This window comes from Peromyscus californicus, unplaced genomic scaffold (assembly GCF_007827085.1).
Source record: "Peromyscus californicus insignis strain IS unplaced genomic scaffold, ASM782708v3 Scaffold_3__1_contigs__length_106647218, whole genome shotgun sequence".
In the NCBI taxonomy this organism is placed as follows: Eukaryota; Metazoa; Chordata; class Mammalia; order Rodentia; family Cricetidae; genus Peromyscus; species Peromyscus californicus.
The window spans coordinates 55,580,085-55,603,769 of record NW_026294551.1 but is presented as its reverse complement, the minus strand read 5'-3'; the positions used below and the strand labels follow the sequence as shown (position 1 = coordinate 55,603,769).

Sequence of the window (23,685 nt, the reverse complement as noted above, 5' to 3'; positions counted from 1 at the left end):
GGCACATCTGTATGTATGCATGTGCTGTCTCTATATAAATCTCTCAAAGGCAGCGAGCAAGTAAGATACAAAAAGAACTGACAAAGAAAAACCACGTGCTCTGCATATGAAAAAGCATTCAGTACATAGGAACCACTACTCAGTTATTCCCCTGCCCCAAACCCTTCCCCAACAACCTAGTCTGACATTCGTCTCCCTCTCCCTTTTCCCCTCAATCTTCTCCAGATGTTACCTTGAGACTGACATATAGCATTACACATGCTTTTAGAGAGGATCACCCAGTTTAATTATCCCCAATTTTTTCAGATAAACAAGTAAGTACCTTTGATCCAGTCAGGTTAAATCCAGGGAGGTAAAAGCTGCATAAGAGTCCCCATACTCTGCCTTTCCCCCTCCCTGACAGTGAGTGATATGGTGTGTTTATCTTACTCTTCTGGAGATACCTGAAGTCTTAAAGGGGGAGCAGGGCTATGTCTCAAACCTTGAACAGAATGTCACAATAAACACTGTTTACAAGTCTATGGTTAATGAAGGTGTTCTCAAATCCTACTTGCAACAAGTCACTAAAAGCCAGGATAAATGATAAACCATTCTGTGGCAACCAGGTGCCTCAGTATGCATACGAAGAATCTTATTTGACTTTCTCTGAAATTACTTAAAGTTTTTTAACCTTTCTGTTACCAATAACAGAGTAATTGGATAGGAGAAAGACCACCGGATGAGGATAAATATTAAATGCTAACCATTTCTTGATTTGTGTCACCACAGTGGCTGACAAGGCTGCCTATCTCCAGTGTCTGAACTCTGCTGACCTGCTCAAAGCCTTGTGCTACCCCAGGGTCAAGGTTGGCAATGAGTATGTCACCAAAGGCCAGACTGTGCAACAAGTAAGTGCTTGTCCTCCATGAATCACACACACACACACACACACACACACACACACACACACACACACACACACATACACACACACCAAGTCCTCCATGACACGGCGTGATAACACTAACAAATATTACTATATCTGCAAAGGTGTACAATGCGGTGGGTGCCCTAGCTAAAGCTGTCTACGAGAAGATGTTCCTGTGGATGGTCACCCGCATCAACCAGCAGCTGGACACCAAGCAGCCCAGGCAGTACTTCATCGGGGTCTTGGACATCGCTGGCTTTGAGATCTTTGATGTGAGTTATCTTCACATTAATAAAAAGTGAGGGACATAATTTTGAACTTCGATGTACTAAGTGATAATCATTTATATTGTGCATATTACTTGCTCCAACATTGCACCTAGTACAAGAGTTAGCTCCCAAATATCTAAGAGATAATAGAAAATAGTAACAATAATGGCTTAATTTATTGAACAGTTAGTATATTTTTGATACTATTTTAGAGACCTCAAAATGTTGCCTTATTTAACTTTCAATATGGAGAAGTTAATGTTACCATTATTATTACAACACAAATTGGATATGGAAGGAAAATCAAATGTCTGCTAAAGATTCCATGGGCATGTAACACAAAGCCAAGATAGGATCTATCACCAGCAATTGGTACCTATGCAAGGTATCTTGGATCGATACCTGGGCTTGGCAGGGAGAAAGCCCAGAGGTAGGAGCCCAGCCATAGGTGCTGGCCTCTTGTCTTCCAGGTTTACCTTACAAAAACTATTTCACCTCCAGGCTTTGGCTTTTTCCTTGGTAAAGTAAGAGAGTAAGTGATTGCAAAGACTCTCAGATCTTCAGCTGCTATACTACACCAGATTTCTATTTTCATAGGATCAGAAAAGAGGGTATTTGTTGTCAGCAGAAGAGAAACTAAACTGTCTATTTCATTTTACACATCAACTAAATGTCTTAACATAGCTTTCCCTTAATAACATGATGACCAAAGGTAAGAGTGCAAACTCTCTTAGAATTAGAGACTAGAGGCTTCCACCTCTATTAGTGAGCTTTTCTAATAAACCACTTCCCCCTTCTCTCTTGCATCAGAGTCATAAAGCTATAAAAGTCATAAAACAAGGTCATGGCTGTACCTTGATATACATTCTTTTCTTTGCATTCTCACAGGTGAAAAGAAAGTGAATTCCATTAGAATTGTATTGTGATAGGTAGGTAGGTAGGTAGGTAGGTAGGTAGGTAGGTAGGTAGACAGACAGACAGATAGATAGATAGATAGATAGATAGATAGATAGATAGATAGGAAAATAAAAAATGGAAGGTGGATTTTCCAGGCATGGTGGTACACACCTGTAATCCATAGATAGATAGATAGGAAAATAAAAAATGGAAGGTGGATTTTCCAGGCATGGTGGTACACACCTGTAATCCCAGCACTCAGGAGACAGAAACAGACAGGGAGATCTCTGTGAGTTCCAGGCCAGCCTGGTTTATATAGTGAGTTGAAGGACAGCCAGAGTTACTTGGTGAGACTCTGTCTCAAAAAAGAAAGGAAGGAGAAAGAGATTCAGGGAGGGAGGGAGGGAGGGAAGGAGAGAAGGATGGAGGAAGGGGAAGGAAGAATGGAAAGAAGAAAGGATGGATGGAAGGAAGGATGGTAAGAAGGAAAGAAGGAGGGAAGGAAGGAAAAATTGTAGTGTAATTGATACCTGAGTACCTAAAGACTGCCCAGAACTCATGAGAAAAGCGTGTATTCCTGGGGATAATGAACAAACAGCAATCAGCTTAAATACCTAAATTTAATCTCATCACTCTATTCAGATTATTTCCCATAAAGAATATTTCCATTAACAGAATTTGCTCCTATAAATACCCACTTAACCTGGGAAATCTCTACTGCTCTGTGTAGTTCAACAGCCTGGAGCAGCTGTGCATCAACTTCACCAACGAGAAACTGCAACAGTTTTTCAACCACCACATGTTCGTGCTGGAGCAGGAGGAGTACAAGAAGGAAGGCATTGAGTGGACGTTCATCGACTTCGGAATGGACCTGGCTGCCTGCATCGAGCTCATTGAGAAGGTTTGTATGAATTTCATGGAAGGGTCTGTCTATGAGGATGATTCTTCAGATATCTTAAAGAATTCCACAAAGTATTATTGTCCTTCCCGTCGCTTGAGATCTGAACAAATTGGAAGAGCACTATTTAGAAATCACTTCCTCTTTACAACTTTTACATGAGACGGGTCTGGAAGGGGTTTGCTTCATTTAGTACCTCCCCCCTTTTATTCTAATACCGATTCATATCCAGTTTAAAGGCAGTTGTGAGCACTCCATCATGACAGTCAGCTTCGCTAGAACCACTCTCGCTAGTTCTAGTCTGCCTCCATTATAGTCCAGGATGTCATCAATAGAAATAAACACTTTTCTAAATGAAAACTGATGCGCACGCTCAAACATATGCAGGTACATCTTCTGTGCACATGTGAATACCAGAGAAGGATGCTAGGTGTCTTACTCTATCACATTTTGCCATATTCTCTTGAGACAGGGCCTCCACTAGGTTGGTGACCTCTTACCTGCCCCACAGCAGTGGGGTTACAGGTAGACATGTGAACATGCCTAGCTTTATGTGGGTTCTTGCACAGCAAGCATTCTTACCCACTGAGTTAGTTTCCCAGTTCCAGTACATCTTTTTTGAAGTAAAATAAAACTTTGACAACAAATTTATTCATTGAACAGGGTTGGGGAGGGGAAGTATGGTAATAAAAAGTATTTTAAAAATTACCTGCAAATTCCTTGGGATTCATGTCCAGCTATTCTTTTAACTGACCCTAATGCTACAGACTGTATGATAGATGAGATGGTAGGAAAGTCCTTCTAGGGATGACAAAGGGACTTTTGAGCACAGAGCCTGACTTCTGTGTCTATATTTAATTGGGGGTGCTCATAATTCAAACGACAGCCATCGTGTCTACATTCACTGAAGAAAGTGAAGTTAACCTAGGTCTCCTTTTCTGAATTCAGCCACTGGGCATCTTCTCCATCCTGGAAGAGGAGTGCATGTTCCCCAAGGCGACAGACACCTCCTTCAAGAACAAGCTGTATGACCAACACCTGGGAAAGTCCAACAACTTCCAGAAGCCCAAGCCCGCCAAAGGCAAGGCTGAGGCCCACTTCTCCCTCATTCACTACGCGGGCACCGTGGACTACAACATCACTGGTTGGCTGGACAAGAACAAGGACCCCCTGAATGACACCGTGGTGGGGCTGTACCAGAAGTCTGCAATGAAAACTCTGGCCAGCCTCTTTTCCACATATGCCAGTGCTGAAGCAGGTACTTTCTGTTTTCTTTGTCTAAATCAAACCATCCCCCGCCAAATGTTCCTACACGCTACATCCTCTGGGAGTCTACTCGATTGATGGGTATTTTTCTTTTTGTCTCAGATGGCGGTGCGAAGAAAGGAGCAAAGAAGAAGGGCTCCTCTTTCCAGACCGTGTCGGCCCTCTTCAGGGTAAAGTATAGGCTTAAATTGCAAAAATACATTCAGATTCTATGCATTTAGAATAGGATTTAGAATAAATCAGGAGGGAATGGAATGGTGATAGGAATCACTTATCTGATAGAGAGATATTCTCTCTCATCAGGATGGATCTAAATCAATACTTGGGTAAGATGCTTTCTTCTTTATTTCTTATTATGATTACCTGAAGCATTCAGGATTGCCAACATGTCCTTAGAAGCTTCTTGGACACAATACAACACAACACAACACAACACAACACAACACACATACACACACACAAGTAAATATTAATAATAAGGATGCTTTTTAAGGAAGCACTTCTGACCTTCAATGTTATCCCTGTGACAGCTGTATTCCTATCTCACTAATAGTATTGTTTAAGAATGTTCTTGAGTTTCCCTTTGTTTTCTTTGGGACAGGATCTTCCTATGTAGGCCAGACTGACCTTGAGCTTGTGAACTTAGTACCTCAGACTCTTGAGCGCTGGATTCCAGGCATGTGCTACCTTGCCGGGATTTAAGTTTCCTTTGAGAATGAACATGAGATGCATTCTTTAGAACATTCTCCCACCAAAACATGTTTCCCCCTGAGATGGATTTGACATTTTTAGAAAAGATGAAAGCCACCTAAAACTGAGCCTACTGATCTGAATGGACAGTTAGCTACAAAAGAATAATACTTCTATTTACAAAATAGTGTAGCTTTTCCATTATATACTTGCACATTTCCATAATGCAAGTATAATTCTTCCATGGCAAGGCTCTTCTTGAGGGATGCATGTAAGATGTCTACTCTGAGGACTGCTTGTGAGGATTTTTATGCCTCATTGCTTTCAAAACTAAAATGCAGGTGTGATCTATGACCTTTGACCTACCCCAGAAATTTGTTCTTATCCTTTTCCCATCTCAATATAATCTGCATTAGCTAACAAAACAGATGGTTGCTTTGTAAACTTGTCTGTAAAGGTGTTTTCAGGCTTAGATAGTCATGTTATTTGTTTCGATTTCCTAGTGGCTGAGATGTGAGAAAAGCATATGTAAGATATTTGCATGTGTATTCTCCACAGCTGAGCGAAACATTCTCTGTCATAATCAATTACTTCATTTGTTTAGAATAACTCCCCCATATATTTTAGATGAAAAATGTTCTCAGGCACCCAAGATCCACCCACACAAAATTATATTGTCTCACACTTTTACACTCTTCAAAAAAACAAAACAAGAAATTAGAAGACGCTGTGAATGATTTAAAAAGAACAGCAAATATTGGAATGATTGCTAAGCCAGGTTTTCACTGAGAATTGCTAACTACTGTGAACATTATGAGTGCTGAAAAATGGAAGAGGCCACCGAGACCATCTTCCCTGTTTTCGAATGAGGCCCAGGGAGACATGGACTGGCATAGGGTCAGCTGACTCCCTAGTGGCAGAGAGAGCCTGTAGTCTTTGTTTTCTGGTGCTGGTTGAGAATTCTGCCTGTGTATGGAGGCTACTGACTTCGCTATCTGGACCTAGGTGTTTCAATGGATACCTTGGTAATCCGAACTTCTTTCTTTCTTTTTTTTTTTTTTTTTTTTTTTTGGTTTTTCGAGACAGGGTTTCTCTGTGTAGCTTTGCGCCTTTCCTGGAACTCACTTGGTAGCCCAGGCTGGCCTCAAACTCACAGAGATCCGCCTGGCTCTGCCTCCCGAGTGCTGGGATTAAAGGCGTGCGCCACCACCGCCCGGCCCCGAACTTCTTTCTAGTACTTTGGCCTTCTGGCCGTTTAGCAAGTTAAATACTGAAGCCTTCAAAATACACAGCAGTTAAAGCCTCATAAGCTTATGTCCAGTAGCTAAGAGTGTGCTGTATAATTTTTACCACTCCTCCCCCACCCCCCCAAAAAGAAAAAGAAACTCAAAACACAATTTTCTCAAGACCCTTCTATCTCACTTTCTAGGAGAACTTAAATAAACTGATGACCAACCTGAGGAGTACACACCCTCACTTCGTACGGTGTATCATCCCCAATGAAACTAAAACTCCCGGTAAGACACAGAGCATTAACAACAAACTAGGACCAATCTGAAAATCAGTGTCTGGGACTTAACTCCTTCTCTCTCTCTGCAGGTGCCATGGAGCATGAACTGGTCCTGCACCAGCTCAGGTGTAACGGGGTGCTGGAAGGCATCCGAATCTGCCGGAAGGGGTTCCCCAGCAGGATCTTGTATGGGGACTTTAAACAGAGGTCAGTCCTCTTTGCTGTATGACGATGAACACTATCAGTATTTATCATCTTAGTTGTACTTTGCCCATTATATTTCAGGTCTCCTACTTAGCATAATTACACAAATAAGAAATCAAATAATTCAGTCTTGTGATAGAGGATAGAATAATAGGCTAGGTCACAATCTGGTCTTAGAGAATCGTCAGATCTCTACTTCCGTTTTTGTTCTGGGATTTGAACAGGTACTTCTTTTTGGTGACAGCTGGGTAAGCGATTACACCTTTCTGACCATTCCTTCTGTGTTTAACTGAACAGATACAAAGTTTTAAATGCAAGTGCTATTCCAGAGGGACAGTTCATCGATAGCAAGAAGGCCTCAGAGAAGCTCCTGGGCTCTATTGATATTGACCACACCCAGTATAAATTTGGGCACACCAAGGTATGGCTGTGACTCCTGTACACCCGATCCATGTACTCACAACCACTTCTGTGTCTTGCTGAAGTATGGGGATGACTCGTGACTTTCTGTTCCTCCAGGTTTTCTTCAAAGCTGGCCTCCTGGGTCTCTTGGAAGAAATGAGAGATGAAAAGTTGGCCCAGATTATAACAAGAACACAAGCCGTCTGTAGGGGATACCTAATGAGAGTGGAGTACCAGAAGATGCTGCAGAGGAGGTAACAGCTATGCACATCAGCAGGATCACAAGGTTCCCCAAGGACTCTCCATCCGCCGTCCTCATGCACTGATACTTTCATTCTTTGGTTATCATGAGCGTTCACCCCTATAACACGTCAACCTTAGTGTCTTCAGGCTAGACTTCCCCGAACTTCTCTCCTGCCCCACCCCCCATCTATCTCACACACAGAAACAGTCTGCAGCGTGGTTTTCATCACCCCACATCTCTGTTCCCAGATCCCCATTGTATCCCACAACAAACCCAGGCTGCTTTGCTTGCTGTTTTGCTTGGTTGTCAAGGCCTTCTATTCCCCATTATATCTTTCATACCTAACCACACAGCCTCCCCCAGCCTCTCCCAGCCTCTCTAAACAACTCATTTACCTTCTATTCTCATGTCTGTGCCGACCCTGGTACCTCACTCATATCTACCTCGTCACAAGTCCCTTTTCTTCTTTCCCAATTTAACTTCACACAGCTTATTTACACATTTTTATACATTGCTCTAGCCACTAGCCCCACACACATTCTGCTCATTTGGTTCATCTGTATTTTTTTAGGTTGGCATTACAAGAGTTTTGTTTTTTTTTAATCTATCTGTATCATAGCTTGTGTCATGGTATCTGCCTTTTCAGAGTCAGAATGCCTAGCAACTGAACCAATAGAAATGGAATAAAACCTGCATGCTAATAAACTTAAAGATACCTACATGTTGCTATAAGCCAGTCAAACCTTGCCATTTAAAGAACTCCTTGCTACCATTTAAAGAACTATACCAATATTACCGTTTCAATTTTCTAATGTGAATATAACAGTTTTGGAGTTTAATCATTGCTAAAAAGGCCTTCCAATGTTAATGGACTTATTGAGTTGGCAGGACTGAGTCACTCCAAGCATTTAGAAAATCCAGTTTATTATCTGAAAACACGGACAAGAGAAGAGTGGCTAATTCCGTGGCGATCAAAAAGGAAAGGTTTCAAGGAAAGAGTGGCTGAGCTGGGGTGAGGCAAATCATTCAACTGTATGGCCCCTCACCTTGCCGCTCACAGATAGGTGGCAACAGCAGGTCAGCAGAATCCAATTACAATGGCCATGATCTCCCCACCACTACTCTTAGAGGCGTGTGCTCTTTCTGTGGCAGGGGTCACTCAGACAACACAGTCTGCACCCTCCGGACTCAGCCTGTCTTTGCCAGATCACCAGGGATTGAGAACACTCAATTGTTCCATAGGAATAGCACTCATATTAGCCAAGTAGCGATACTGAGGACTCCATCACTCTGGTTGTGAGAATGAACATGTGTCGGTATAGGAAAAGCCTATTGTCTGCCATAAATGTCAACCACATTGCTGCCAATGGAACGATTACACCATCTTTCCCCACGTTCCAGGGAAGCCCTGTTCTGTATCCAGTACAATGTCCGTGCTTTCATGAATGTCAAGCACTGGCCCTGGATGAAGCTCTTCTTCAAGATCAAGCCCCTGCTGAAGAGTGCAGAGACCGAGAAGGAGATGGCCACCATGAAGGAAGAGTTCCAGAAAACCAAAGATGAGCTCGCCAAGTCGGAGGCAAAGAGGAAGGAGCTGGAGGAAAAAATGGTCACTCTCCTCAAAGAGAAAAATGACCTGCAACTCCAAGTTCAATCTGTGAGTGCTCTGATGTGAACACATCACATCGCCATGCTATAGTGACTCTGGCTGGCCTTCCAGAGACTATCTCTTACAACATGGGACTTTTCTTGAGGAAAAAAAAGGTCTTTTGGGGGGTGGGGTGGCTTTATTTTGTTAGTAGCTTGCTTACCTTTCAGTATGGTGTTGAGGAGGAAAGCTACAATTACTTCCACGTTATACAGGGGAAAGGGAAGACTCAATCACATCACAAAATTTAACAACTTTGAAGAAAGTAGTTCAAAGCTAAATCCCCAAGTCTTACTCCAATAGTTTGCCTCTTTGGCTCAGCTGCACTGTCCCAGCCTTAAAAATATAATTCTGAGCTAAGCCTGCTAGTACAGGCCATTAATGTCAGCTACTCCAAAGGCTGAGCCAGGAGGATCCCAAGTTCAGGGCCTGCCTGGGCTATAAGTTCAAAGCCAGCCTCAGCGATAAAATAGAAAAAAAAAAAGGCTAGAGATACAGCCCACTAGTACAACCGCACTTTCCCATCTGCTCAAAATTCTGGGCTTAGTCCCTCACATGACACAAGACAGCAAAACAAACAAACAAAAACAACAATAAAATCTGCCAGGATAGTTCTATCTAAAAATCCAAGTGCAGCTGGCCGGTGGTGGTGCACGCCTTTAATCCCAGCACTTGGGAGGCAGAGGCAGGCGTATCTCTGTGAGTTCAAGGCCAGCCGGGGCTACAGAGTGAGTTTCAGGGAAGGCACAAAGCTACAAAGAGAAACCCTGTCTCAAAAAAAAAAAAAAACCAAAATAAATAAATAAATAAATAAAAATCCAAGTGCTTAAGACTGTCTTATAAGTCAAGATAATCAGCACTTTGGAAGAAGAGGCAGGTGGATCTCTGGGAGTTCAAGGCCAGTGGGTCTACATAGTGAGTTCCAGGACAGCCAGGGCTACATAGAGAGACCCTGTCTCAAAAAGCCAAAAAAGAAGAAATCAAGATAACCATCCCTCCTTTCCTCAACTCTTGAGATTTAACTTAATAAATATACATATTTACATCTCCTGGAGCTGAACTACTACTACCCTGGAAGACATGGCATCCTCCCCAACTCTTCCATTAGTGTGAAGGAGTCTCTGAAGGGCACTGCTGGTGAGTCCAGGAGGAAGCTGGAGTCCAGGTGGGAAGAGAATTTAGCTACAGCAATTCAGCCAGACATAACCTCCCATTTCCTTACTCAAAAAGCCCAACAAAGTTAGAAATTGTGAGGACAGTTTTTCAAATGCTTAAGACTGGATCCTCTCTGTCTCTCTTCATGGTGGATCAGTCAGAGTAAATACTAACAAGTGTATCACTATTAAAGATAAAAACAAGAACCTGAGACATCCTTGGGCTCAGCCACTTCAAACACTCAGCTAAAACAAACACTGAAGGAGGCAGAGAAAGCCCCAGGGCAGGGGAATCTAGTAAATTCCTGGCTGAGTTTTTGAGTCCTTTAATTAGTTACTTACAAAATTTTATGGAGCAGTATAATTTCCCAGAATTACTTGTTCTTATATACTCTGAAATTCATTTTGAGGATAATAGGTAATTCTTCAAATAGAAATGGAAACTTCAAACCATTGTAGTATTGTTACGGACCATCATAAATGTTTGAATGGACTAAAAATGCTGCTGCATGAAAATGTATTTAATTTACTTTTTATTTTTATTATTATTTTTAATTCTATTTGACAACTAGTACTTTGAAAAAGAAATGATTGAGATCAAAACTAACCAATGTCACTAAATCAACATCTTACTCTAACAACTAAATAGCTCTCAGAAATGATTTATTAGAACCTCCTTATTTACATTTGAAAAACTGGGGGAGAGCAACTTGCCCAAGACAACACCTATAGATGTTTGGAGACAAGAATCCAGGCTTCTCACTGCCCTGTCTGCAGATCTTTCTCCTGTTCTGCACACAATTCTACAGTCATACCTTCTCCGGCCCAATCATTGTGTACGCTCTTTTGTTTCTAAACATCCAGGCTCACTTTTTAATTAGTTGCATGGCTCTAAGTCAGATAAAACATTCAATTAAAGGTGCTCTCATATTCATGCTGAGAAAGTCAATAGAATTCGGATGAACATTAAACACCTTGTGCAAAAAGGTAAGTTTCAAAATAAGGAACAGACTAAGTGTCTTAATGAATCCACAGGAAGCAGACAGCTTGGCTGACGCCGAGGAAAGGTGTGAACAGCTGATCAAAAATAAAATCCAACTGGAGGCCAAAATCAAGGAGGTGACAGAGAGAGCTGAGGATGAGGAGGAGATCAACGCTGAGCTGACCGCCAAGAAGAGGAAGCTGGAGGATGAGTGCTCAGAGCTGAAGAAAGACATTGATGACCTTGAGTTGACACTGGCCAAGGTTGAGAAGGAGAAGCATGCCACAGAGAACAAGGTATGAGATATATACATGGAAAGTTATGACCCTTTTAAATTATGAAGTAAAACATAAGAGCCAATCTATTAAAACATAACATGTAATGCAAAGCATGTTTGCTTCCTAAGGTGAAAAACCTAACAGAGGAGATGGCAGGCCTGGACGAAACCATCGCCAAGCTGACCAAGGAGAAGAAGGCCCTCCAAGAGGCCCACCAGCAGACCCTGGATGACCTGCAGGCAGAGGAGGACAAAGTCAATACTCTGAGCAAAGCCAAAAGCAAGCTTGAACAGCAAGTGGATGATGTAAGCACATTTTCAATGTCCTTTTGAAGTATTTCTTTAAATGCATTTCAATTGTAACGGATTTCTCTTCCCCATCAGCTTGAAGGGTCGCTAGAGCAAGAAAAGAAACTGAGGATGGACCTGGAAAGAGCCAAGAGGAAACTGGAGGGGGACCTGAAACTGGCCCAAGAATCCACAATGGACATAGAAAATGACAAACAGCAACTTGATGAGAAGCTTAAAAAGTAGGGGCTCCAGAAAGACTTCTATGTGATGCCATCTTTCAAATAATTTAAATATTAATATGTCTGCTATTCTGTCTAAAGGAAGGAGTTTGAAATCAGCAATTTGATAAGCAAAATTGAGGATGAGCAAGCAGTAGAAATCCAGCTGCAGAAGAAGATCAAAGAGTTGCAGGTGAATTATCTCACTTGTGTGTGTGTGTGTGTGTGTGTGTGTGTGTGTGTGTGTGTGTGTGTGTGTGTGTGTGTGTGTTGTAAAAGGGCCACACTATGTAGTCCAGGTTGACCTCAAACTCACAATCCTCCTGGCTCAGCATCCTGATTTCTGGGATAGAAGGCATGGACTACCATGCCCAGCCCCTCATCTTTTTGTTTTTCTATACATCAAAAAACACTAAAATTGAAATGAATTTGAGATGTGTTAGCATACTTGCTTGATTTCCAGGCCCGCATTGAGGAGCTGGAGGAGGAAATTGAGGCAGAGAGGGCCTCCAGGGCCAAAGCAGAGAAGCAGCGCTCTGACCTCTCCCGGGAACTGGAGGAGATCAGCGAGAGGCTGGAAGAAGCCGGCGGGGCCACATCAGCTCAGGTGGAGCTAAACAAGAAGCGGGAAACTGAGTTTCAGAAACTTCGCAGGGACCTGGAGGAGGCCACCCTGCAGCATGAAGCCACATCAGCTGCTCTTCGGAAGAAGCACGCAGACAGTATGGCAGAGCTTGGGGAGCAGATCGACAACCTGCAGAGGGTCAAGCAGAAGCTGGAGAAGGAGAAGAGCGAGCTAAAGATGGAGATCGACGACCTTAGCAGTAATGCAGAGGCGATCGCCAAAGCCAAGGTACCCAACACCATCTCTAGACGAGGGCAATGAGCCAGAAAAACAGCATCCATTGTTCTTGGCATCAAACATGGTTTGCAGGCATTTTATAGTATTTGTTCAAATATTTTCCATCCTAATATATTCCTGTAGTTTCGTTTTCTAAAAGTACTGACTATAACCCACTAAGATGACTTAAAACCACTTAAGTGAGTGTCAACATCATTGGGATATACGGGTAGCTTCCAACAATCAATGTGACATGTATGTTGAGTTCTGGCACATGCCAAAGCACCAATGTCATAACTTTCTACTCATATCTCAATGATTTTTGAAATATATTTTATTCTCTTAATATTAAAACATCTTAAACACTTTAAGAATTGTGGTTTATCTTTTTTTTTCTGCCGATATTCAGTGTTTGATTCTTCCTTGTCACGTGATCCTTAGGGAAACCTTGAAAAGATGTGCCGCACTCTGGAGGACCAGGTGAGTGAGCTGAAGAGCAAGGAGGAGGAACAGCAGCGGCTGATCAACGAGCTGACAGCCCAGAGAGCCCGCCTGCAGACGGAAGCAGGTAGGGATGCCTTCTCCGGCTCCCCACATCCTGCACTGCACGAAAGGGGTTCTCACTATGCAGCAAAACCCTCATTTTTAGAGGGAAATCAACAAACTGCCAGAAATTTTCAAGGCAGTCAGTCCACAAAGGTGCAGGGAGACAAAAATAAGAAGACAGGTTTGTTATACTCCTGTGGCAATTGGCTTGCAAATCTGCATTTTGACTTTTATTTTTTGCTAATTTCCATTTCTGTAACAATGTCTAGAAATGAATAAAAAATATATGCACATACACACGGCTCATTGCTATACCATGAGTTCTCCTGATTCTACTGTTCTTAGGTGAGTATTCCCGACAGTTAGATGAGAAAGACGCCTTAGTCTCTCAGCTGTCAAGAAGCAAGCAGGCATCTACTCAGCAGATCGAGGAGCTGAAGCGTCAGCTTGAGGAAGAAACCAAGGTGACTTTGACCAGAGATTTTTCTTGACAAACTAAACCTGAGAATGCCCAGTTATATTCTACTTGAGGTGTGTAAGTATTACAGGATCTATGGATTGAAATCACTGGTTCCGTCCCTTCTGCAGGCCAAGAACGCGCTGGCCCACGCCCTGCAGTCCTCCCGCCATGACTGTGACCTGCTGCGGGAGCAGTATGAGGAGGAGCAGGAATCCAAGGCTGAGCTGCAGAGGGCGCTGTCCAAGGCCAACAGTGAGGTGGCCCAGTGGAGGACCAAATATGAGACGGACGCCATCCAGCGCACGGAGGAGCTGGAGGAGGCCAAGTATGTGGTGTGCACTGAAGTTTTGCCTTTCCTAGTGGTCTCCATTCTTGTGTCACCTGCTTCACATCCATGCACTCATTTAGCTGTCATAGCAATGTTACGTCACTGCCACTATTTATCTAAAGAGATTTATTTAGAGAGACGGCTGGTGTTCTGATTCCAGAGGTCATCTTCTTAAGCTCTGATTGGATAGACATCTCTCTTAAAACTTACAGTCAAGTTTCTAAACTGTACAAAATGTCTTAGATTGGTCTAATGCACCTTCTTGGGGGTCAAGTTTAAAGGAGTTTTCTGTGTCTTAAGGATGTGGCCTTGGCACACCACTGGGAATGAAGCAAGAATGTACATCATTCAAATGAAAGTCAAACTTGCCTTTGCTTCTGCTGCATGAATTGTCCAGATTATCTATCAACTGTGTTCTCTCTTTAGACTGTCCAAACATATACTATTTAAACAAATTAGCTATTCTCTGGGGACAGGGATCATGAAAGGAATCAGAAGGTCACTGAATGTATAAAGGCATCCAGCGCTGATAGCAGCCTGTGGGACTCCAGTAACATTCCCAGAACTTCATGGAGTCCAAATATCTACCATTTTGGACTTCTACCAGTTTGTTACTCATGAACAGGAGTCTGGTGACCATTCCTTTGGAAAGCAGATGGTTTTGCCGATATAGGACAGGACAGCAAGAAGGAACCATAGTAGTTATCATTTTGTTCCTGGCTTTGGCCAGATCCTGACAGTCTAGCTAATTTCTCAGGAAGAAGCTGGCTCAGCGTCTGCAGGCGGCTGAGGAGCACGTGGAAGCCGTGAACGCCAAGTGTGCTTCCCTGGAGAAGACGAAGCAGCGGCTGCAGAACGAGGTGGAGGACCTCATGCTGGATGTGGAAAGGACCAACGCGGCCTGCGCCGCCCTGGACAAGAAGCAGAGAAACTTCGACAAGGTAGTCTAGCCTGCTTAAACTTCACAAAAATTTGATGTGGCCTTTCTTCTCCCTGTCCTGGCTGACAGTCTATGGCTTTTTAGGTTCTGTCAGAATGGAGACAGAAGTATGAGGAGACTCAGGCTGAGCTTGAGTCCTGCCAGAAAGAGTCCCGCTCCCTCAGCACCGAGCTGTTCAAGGTGAAGAATGCCTACGAGGAGTCTCTGGATCAACTCGAGACTCTGAAGAGAGAAAACAAGAATCTGCAGCGTGAGTCCCGACCTTCTCGATCCTACTCAGCCCTGGCTGGACCCTCCCATGTTGCTGACTTTCCCAGTCCTACTCAGCCCTGGCTGGACCCTCCCACGTTGCCACCGTTCCCACCACTTCCTCTCATCTCTTCTTCCACAGAGGAGATTTCTGACCTGACGGAGCAGATCGCAGAGGGAGGGAAGCATATCCATGAGCTGGAGAAAATAAAGAAACAAGTAGAACAAGAGAAATGTGAGATCCAGGCTGCCTTAGAGGAAGCAGAGGTACATGGTACTCTGTTATGGGGGGAATCAAAGACAAACACAAAAATATCAAGCAGAGTAATGGTACCATGAACTGAATATGTTACTATGGAGCAGAGACAATTTAAATATGGGACCTTTGTTTACAGGGCAATTAGGTGATTAATAATGCCAACACTGGGGCTGGAGAGATGTCTCAGCTGGTAAGAGCTCTTACTGCTCCTCCAGAGGACCTGAGTACAGTTCCCAGGACCCACATCTGTGGCTCACAACCACCTGTAACTCCAGCTCCAGAGGATCAGACACCCTCTTCTGGCCTCCAGGAGCTCCTACACACACACGTCATACATCCACACAAACATGTATGCAAAAAATAAATTTGAGAAAAACACAAATTCTCTAACCCATCAATTTGGTTTCTTAGAATTTACCACAAGAAGCTCATCTTAAAAAGAGTTAAAACTTTAAGACAAAGATGTCCAATAAAAAAGTAAGCAAAATGTAGAACAATAGATTTCCAAATAAAAATTAAGTATGGCTAGTAGGCCAGGAGGGGTTACACATACCTGAAATCCCAGCACATGGGGGTAGAGGCAGGAGGATTATCAGAGCCAGCTTGATCTACATAGTAAGACCCAGGCCAGCCAAAGCTTTATAGCAAAATCTCACCTAAAAGACCAAAAGGGCCCAGCAGAATGGCTCCGTGGGTTACGGCACTTTCCGCCAAAACTTATGCCCTCTGCTCAGTCTCCAGAACCCACGTGGTAGGAGGAGAGGAACAAACTCCCACAGATTTATCTCTGACCTTTGTGTTCTCTCTCACCTTCTCTGAATTATTGATCAAATGAATAAGTGAAAAGATTCCAAAAGTATTATTAATGTGCAGAAGGATTTGTGATAGACACAAATATTTGCTTTTAAAAAGCAAGACCTAAATTTGCATATGCAACTTCAATTAGATGGAAATAGGGGGTCAGAAGGATCATGAATGAGCCCAAGGCCAGCCTGAACCACAAAGCAAGACAGCCTGTCTAAAAAAATTAGTATAAAAAAATGTACCTCATTAAAATAGTTGTCTCTCCGTGAGGAACAATGGAAAACTGTTTTCATACATTGTCCCCACATTGTACAATGAGTATGCAATATATAATCAGAAAAGAAAACTATTTTAAAACTTAGAGTTTCTATGCCAGATTAGTGTTTTCACACATGAAGATCATAGTTTATGAAACATTATGTATACTACATATAAAATTAATCAGATAACTCTGTTAGTATTGTCATGAATCTTTAGATAGTGCAAAGTACTTTATTACAGAGCTGACTTATATAATCTGTGACTGGATAAGCAAAAAATGATCCCCCTTATAAGTTCTTAGGACAACTACATTAACTTTAAAATTCAACCAGAGTACAGCAATAAGAGTGCCTCACAAACTCAGAGTAGATGCCAATCACTCGAGTTCTCTTCCACTCAGTGCTGACTGATCACTGTTTCCTTAAGGCATCTCTGGAACATGAAGAGGGAAAGATCCTGCGCATCCAGCTGGAGCTGAACCAAGTCAAGTCTGAGATTGACAGGAAGATTGCTGAGAAGGATGAGGAGATTGACCAGCTCAAGAGAAACCACATTAGAGTTGTGGAGACGATGCAGAGCACGCTGGATGCGGAGATCAGGAGCAGGAACGATGCTCTGAGAGTCAAGAAGAAGATGGAGGGGGATCTGAATGAGATGGAAATCCAGCTGAACCACGCCAACCGCTTGGCTGCTGAGAGCCTGAGGAACTACAGGAACACACAGGGCATCCTGAAGGTAGACATCCGTTGGCTGCTGAGCTGAGTCACAGAACACACCTGTCTCCGTTCTCACAGTTAACTTCTTAAGCAATCTGTTTTAGCTACTTTTCCTACTGCTGTGATGAAATACCCTGGCAAAAAGCAACTAAGAGGAGAAAGTGTTTATTCTGGCTTGCAGGTCATTGGTCCAGTCCGTCATGGCAGGGGAGTCAAGGCAGGGGGAGGCTGAAGCTGCTGGTGACATTGACCCACAATCAGGAACAGAGAGAAATGAACTCACACTAGTGCTCAGCTGGCCTTCTCCATTTTATACAGTCCAAGATCCCTGCCCAGGGAATGGTCCTGCCCACGATTACAGTGGGTCTTTCTACATCAATTAACATAGTCATGGCAATCCCCCTGTGGCGTGCCCATTGTCCTCTCCCAGGTAATTCTAGATTCTGTCAAGTTGACAATGAACACTGACTATCATAGCCACCCCCCTCCCAGTTACCAAATTATACAGTTGAATGCACCAAGGATGACAATTAAAAAATGTCTAAAACATAATAGTTTCCAGAAATTATGTATAGACGAACAAACAGGAGTCGAAAGATGGAGAAATGGCGAGACAGAAAATACACAGGCTTTCCACAAAACAGGCCTGAGGGTGAATCTTAGTTTTGTTGCTCTCTGATTTCAGGCAAGTTACTTGCACATAATAAGAGTAAGTTTCCCACCTCAAGGATGGCAGTGGGGACCAAATGAAATAGCAGATATCAAGTACTATGTGGGGTATACAGAAAATGCTCTATAAGTGATAAAGAACAGTGACATGTATGTGACAGTCAACAAGATAAAGGTAGAGACAGAGTGAGAATCTGTCTCTTGATAATTTGCTCACACGCCAAGCAAATGCCACCATTATCCTTAAGCTCATACAAATGACAGGCAAGTCACCTCCTGCTCCTAGCACGGATACACTGTTGGAGCTTATTTCCTAGGTGTTCATCTCCTCTTCAGAATAGTCAAGATATTTTTCAACTTATAGGACACCCAGCTGCACCTGGATGACGCTCTCCGGGGCCAGGAGGACCTGAAGGAACAGCTGGCGATCGTGGAGCGCAGAGCCAACCTGCTGCAGGCTGAGATTGAGGAGCTGCGGGCCACGCTGGAGCAGACAGAGAGGAGCAGGAAGATTGCAGAGCAGGAGCTGCTGGATGCCAGTGAGCGTGTGCAGCTCCTGCACACCCAGGTGAGCAAATGCTGGTGCGCTGCTAAGGGAGGAGCCTAGAGCGTAGGTATGTACATAGAACCAGGGGTGGGGCTGTATCTAAACCACCACTGCAGTTACGACAGGGCAAGAGGTGCCTTTGTTGTGCATTTCTAGTTCTTTTCTAGACTCTCTACCAGAAAAGGTTTATGCATTTAGAAATAAGGTTAGGCTTTGGGGGGTTATTTAAAATCATGAAGAATAACACTGAGAAAACATGTCTTTGACTCCAAACTGAAACACATTTCATGAAGTACTTATCAGGGGCACATTGGAGTTCAGCTGCTCTGTGTTTACTGTTCTCACGCCTCACAGGACACTTAGCATCCCTTCTTGCTCAGGCATTAAATGTAGCAGCAGCCCCTCGTAAGATCTCTGTGACACCAAAATAACCACACTCCAGCCTTTCCAAGTACTCTCCTTCGAGAATACTGGGTTGAAATTTTAAGAAAATGTTTTCATAATACAAATTCAGAATCCCCCCAAAGGACAAGATTTCCCCTGCCCGCCATACACACACACACACACACACACACACACACACACACACACAATTCTTTTGATAGACTTCCAGTGCCATGCACTCACACACAAAAAACTATTATTCCCAACCTTTTAAATAGAATTCTATAAATCAAAGAAAAGAAAGAACAAATAACAAATGACTACTAATACAGCATTCATTGTTGTTGTCTTGAGATAGGGTCTTCCTATAGGCTGGCCCTAAATTCATGATCCACATGCCTTAGCCTCCAGACTGCTGGTATTACAAGCATGTACCATCATACCCTGTCAATACAGACACTCCTAAAACTTCAGAGGTCCTCCTATGTAAGTCAGATAAGCAGTAAAGGACTGAGTACAGGGAGGGAGGTTCCAGCCATGCAAATGATTACAAGTTTGCACCAAACAGAATACTTCACATTAGTTGGCATTGGGTCTCCTGGGTTAGACAAAAATAGAACATTTGTAAATCCCAACTGGGAAACTTGAAAGTCTAATAAATTTCCACTATCTTTTAACAGAACACAAGCCTCATCAACACCAAAAAGAAGTTGGAAAATGATGTTTCACAACTCCAGGGCGAAGTAGAAGAAGTGATTCAAGAGTCACGCAATGCAGAAGAGAAGGCCAAGAAAGCCATTACTGATGTGAGTGCCATGCACGCATTCTCCTCACGCCTGTGTTGCCTGCCACCACCAGGCCTCATTATTTTCTTGATTTACTTGCTTTTCAGGCCGCCATGATGGCGGAGGAGCTGAAGAAGGAGCAGGACACCAGCGCCCACCTGGAGCGAATGAAGAAGAACCTGGAGCAGACGGTGAAGGACCTGCAGCACCGTCTAGACGAGGCTGAGCAGCTGGCGCTGAAGGGCGGCAAGAAGCAGATCCAGAAACTGGAGGCCAGGGTGGGTGTCTTCATCCCTAATTCTTGGAAGGGTAAAAGGGGCACACTCTTATCATCATGGGGTCAAGAACCCTGGCCACACCTGCAGTAGGACCGTAGGCTAATTAACATCCCCAGCACTGACTGGAGAGGAAGTGATACAGCTTTCTTTCTTGGTTACAGGTCCGTGAACTTGAAGGAGAGGTTGAAAATGAACAGAAACGTAATGCCGAGGCTGTTAAAGGGTTACGGAAACATGAGAGAAGAGTAAAGGAACTAACCTATCAGGTAAGAGGGATAGTTTTCTAGAATGTACAGGCATCGTGCCCAAAGGGAAAGGGAGACCCTGGTGACTCCTCCGGGGGCACTCTCAGATGTACATGTTAACTGCATGTATGTAAAGAATAAAGGCAGAGTTGCTCATCACAGGCAGACACCAAGCTAGGATGGTGAGGGGAGCCTTTACAAAACAACACAGAACAGGGCCTGCAGGTCAGTGGTAGACTATATGGATTTCACATGGGCTTGATCCCCAGTAAGAGGAAGGAAGGTGGGGGGGGGAAGGAGGTTGGGCAGTGGGGGGGATAAGGAGGGAAAGTGGCGTAAGAGAGAAAAGAATATACGCACTAACGCAAAGTACACTAGATGTCAGTCCTAAAGTGGCTCCTCCCAGAACAGCAGGGCAAGGATTCGAGATGATGTATAAAATTCTTTAGTACAGAGACCAACTAGACACAGCACACGTTTAACAAATGTGACCACTGTTCATAGCGTAGGTTGGTCAAGTTCATCCTCGGGTCCCCCTGCCGGCATATAGGACCCCCTTCTGGCATATCGGCGACTTATTTGGGCACCAGGTAAACATATTTCTTTGGGCTGAGTGTGTATCTTGTTTTCAAACATTCAGACCGAGGAGGACCGCAAGAACGTGCTCAGGCTGCAGGACTTGGTGGACAAGCTGCAGGCGAAGGTGAAATCCTACAAGAGACAAGCTGAGGAGGCTGTAAGTGTCTTTGAGGTTTGGAGAAAGAAGCAGGCTTCTGTTAGGGAGAAACGTGTTTTAAAACAAAACAAAAAAACATGTATTGGTGAGGAAGAAAGGCACACACTAAGAATCCACCATTCATGTGTTCTCCGAAGGCTGCAATCTTACAAATATATATGTACACACTCCCATGTTAATTGTAGACTCGGCCTCAAGAGGAGATGTGTATTGTTAGGCAGAAAGGCTGGGGAAGGAGAAAGCTCCAAATATCCAGCCTTAACCGGTAGCAACAAACACACAACAGAATCACTAATGCCGGGATGAACAATTCCTGTCTCTCCACATACACAAACTCAAGTGTTCCCGAAAGTGAAGCATTGACTTCCCTGCACCCAGCTGACTTGTGGACTCACTCCATAAGTGAGGCTTTCCTCCCAGCATCTATCCCAGCACCCGGAAGAACACGATGGAAGAGCTAGAGGAAGAGCTAGAGGTACAGCTAGTGCTGTGAGGCCCTGGCTTCTGTAGGACCAAACAACAAAGAAATGATGCTGGAAGATTCTCCAGTTGCACTCCACACACACACACACACACACACACACACACACACACACACACACACACACACACCCCGCGCGCGCGCGCGCACGCGCGCGCGCGCGCAGTGCCCAGCCCCCACTCCTCCAGATGTATGTGACAGGAAGGAAGAAAGGGCACAAATAGTAACAGCCACACAAAAAGAGGCAACTATTATCTTCGGCCCACTTTTCTCTCTCTTCTGTATCAGTCTTAAAATAAAGGGGAAAGCCGTGTCTAGTGGGATTTCCAAAGCTCTTTATCAGCATTTACTTACTGAGGTCTCTGAGGGTACCTGGGTCTCTTCTTCCTTTCCACCCAAGAGACACACCAAAAAAGGTAAGCAAGGGGATGGAGAGACGACTCAGTTGTTAAGAGCACTGGCTGCTCTTTCAGAGAAACCAAGTTCAATTCCCAGCACACACACGGTGGCTCATAACCATATCTAACTACATTCCCAGGGGAGCCAATGTCCTCTTCCAGCCTCCCTGGGCACCGCATGAATATGTTGCACAGATACACATGCCAAACACCTACACACATAAAAGAAAAACAAATCTTTAAAAAAAACAACAGGGAGGTGGTAAGCAGGTTGACAGAAGTCTGGTCTCTTCCACCTGAAAACAATTTCTCCTTTCCTTCCTTTAAGTCAAAATTGTCACTGGAGTTACAGATTGGGTTGACGTCGGAGGTCGGACACGACCAACAGCACATGAGAGGGGAATCTGATTGTAGACGACCTGGCCTGGTGACACTATAGTGAGGTCCACGGCATCTAACTGCCGAACGCTTCTCTGTTCTCAGGAGGAACAATCCAACTCTAACCTGGCCAAGTTCCGGAAGCTCCAGCACGAGCTGGAGGAAGCCGAGGAGCGGGCTGACATCGCCGAGTCCCAGGTCAACAAGCTGCGGGTGAAGAGCCGGGAGGTTCACACCAAAATCAGTGCAGAGTGAGCGCCTCCTCCCGAGGCTGCCCAGTGGCTGAAGAAACGCGCAGAATGCGCTGCTTCGGGTCACTCGCTTCACTGTGTTGAGTTTTCACCCTACTGTTGACTAAATAAAAACTACAGCACATTTACAAATCAACCCAGACTTCCTTTTTATTTGCAAAATTGTTTACTGGCAAAGCCAGTTTTCACCTAGCTGCTGTTTATTATTATTATTATTATTATTATTATTATTATTATTATTATCATCATTATTATTATTATTATATTGGTTGTGTGGAGCTGTCTTAGTTCACTTCCCGTTGCCATGATAAAACACTGACCAAAAACAGCTTGGGGAAGAAAGGGTTTGGCTTACAGTTCACAGTCCATCAGTGAGAGAAGCCAGAGCAGGAAGTCAAGGGAGGAAGTGAAGCAGAGACCATGGAGGAACCCTGCTTACTGGCTTGCTCCCCATGGTTTACTCTACCTACTTTCTTAAACAACCCAGAACCACCCACAGACATGCCCTCAAGCCAATCGGATGGAGGCAGTTCCTCAATTGAGGGTCCCTCTCCCCAGGTGATTCTGGTTCATGTCAAGTTGACCAGCACTAATAGGCACAAGAAGCTTTCTGCCATCCAGAAGCCTTTTCTGGACTTTGACCTCGGAAGCTCCCTCCCACACAGTATCAGTCATGTATGGCTTTTTGTTTGAGCCAGGGTCTCCCTATGCTTCATAGGCTGGATTCAAACTTAAGATCCCTTTGCCTGAGCCTCCCTCCTGCTGGGAGTACAAACTGCAGGACCATGCTTGCCCAGATCTTGTTTTAATAAATATTTCTGGATTGCTACAAAGCATTAAGGAAATCCCTCTCTGAAGGCCCCTCTCTGAGGGTGGCTTTCTAGAAAGACTCAATGATATACGCACTCTCTAGATATCGTGCATCTATCATAAGCCAGGCACTGCCCTAAATTCTGTGGGTGTCTCAGAGAACAAACAGTCCTCAGGGAATGTACACTCTATAAGGAAAAAAAGACAGTGATAAACAAGTACCTATGAAATGTATCAAATCAGTGCAAGTGGGAAATCTAGACACTGAGGGAAACAGTTGCATTTTACAGAGACATAGTCATGGACGATCTCTCCATTCGAACATATCCAAGCAAAGACCTGAAGGAACAAGAGAGCAAGGCATACTGAGTGTTTGGGGACCGAGCCTTTCCAGACAGAAAGAACAGAAAATGCCAAGACCCTTTATCAGGGAACTGTAGCTGCTCCAGGTGTGAGGAAGTC

At 43.9% G+C, this 23,685-nt stretch overlaps 1 protein-coding gene across 2 annotated transcripts in view; it reads left to right on the top strand.

Moving 5' to 3' along the window:
- Positions 1–22,543, top strand: part of Myh8 (myosin heavy chain 8) — a 29,348-nt gene extending 6,805 nt beyond the window's left edge. Inside the window, exons 11-38 of one of the 2 annotated variants that reach the window (XM_052758339.1) lie at positions 769–887; positions 1,030–1,179; positions 2,804–2,974; positions 3,920–4,229; positions 4,340–4,407; positions 6,357–6,444; positions 6,527–6,644; positions 6,939–7,062; positions 7,161–7,297; positions 8,689–8,944; positions 11,125–11,367; positions 11,478–11,654; positions 11,733–11,878; positions 11,960–12,050; positions 12,321–12,710; positions 13,140–13,266; positions 13,590–13,708; positions 13,833–14,029; positions 14,790–14,973; positions 15,057–15,222; positions 15,364–15,488; positions 16,972–17,280; positions 18,295–18,498; positions 19,542–19,667; positions 19,754–19,924; positions 20,086–20,190; positions 20,810–20,905; positions 22,268–22,543. In XM_052758339.1, coding sequence (XP_052614299.1) covers positions 769–887; positions 1,030–1,179; positions 2,804–2,974; positions 3,920–4,229; positions 4,340–4,407; positions 6,357–6,444; positions 6,527–6,644; positions 6,939–7,062; positions 7,161–7,297; positions 8,689–8,944; positions 11,125–11,367; positions 11,478–11,654; positions 11,733–11,878; positions 11,960–12,050; positions 12,321–12,710; positions 13,140–13,266; positions 13,590–13,708; positions 13,833–14,029; positions 14,790–14,973; positions 15,057–15,222; positions 15,364–15,488; positions 16,972–17,280; positions 18,295–18,498; positions 19,542–19,667; positions 19,754–19,924; positions 20,086–20,190; positions 20,810–20,905; positions 22,268–22,417 — 4,667 coding nt within the window. In that variant the 3' untranslated portion in view covers positions 22,418–22,543. Of the gene's footprint in view, positions 1–768; positions 888–1,029; positions 1,180–2,803; positions 2,975–3,919; positions 4,239–4,339; positions 4,408–6,356; positions 6,445–6,526; positions 6,645–6,938; positions 7,063–7,160; positions 7,298–8,688; positions 8,945–11,124; positions 11,368–11,477; positions 11,655–11,732; positions 11,879–11,959; positions 12,051–12,320; positions 12,711–13,139; positions 13,267–13,589; positions 13,709–13,832; positions 14,030–14,789; positions 14,974–15,056; positions 15,223–15,363; positions 15,489–16,971; positions 17,281–18,294; positions 18,499–19,541; positions 19,668–19,753; positions 19,925–20,085; positions 20,191–20,809; positions 20,906–22,267 lie in introns of both variants that reach the window. The other variant, XM_052758338.1, reaches the window with a different exon arrangement.
- Positions 22,544–23,685: the final 1,142 nt, after the last annotated feature.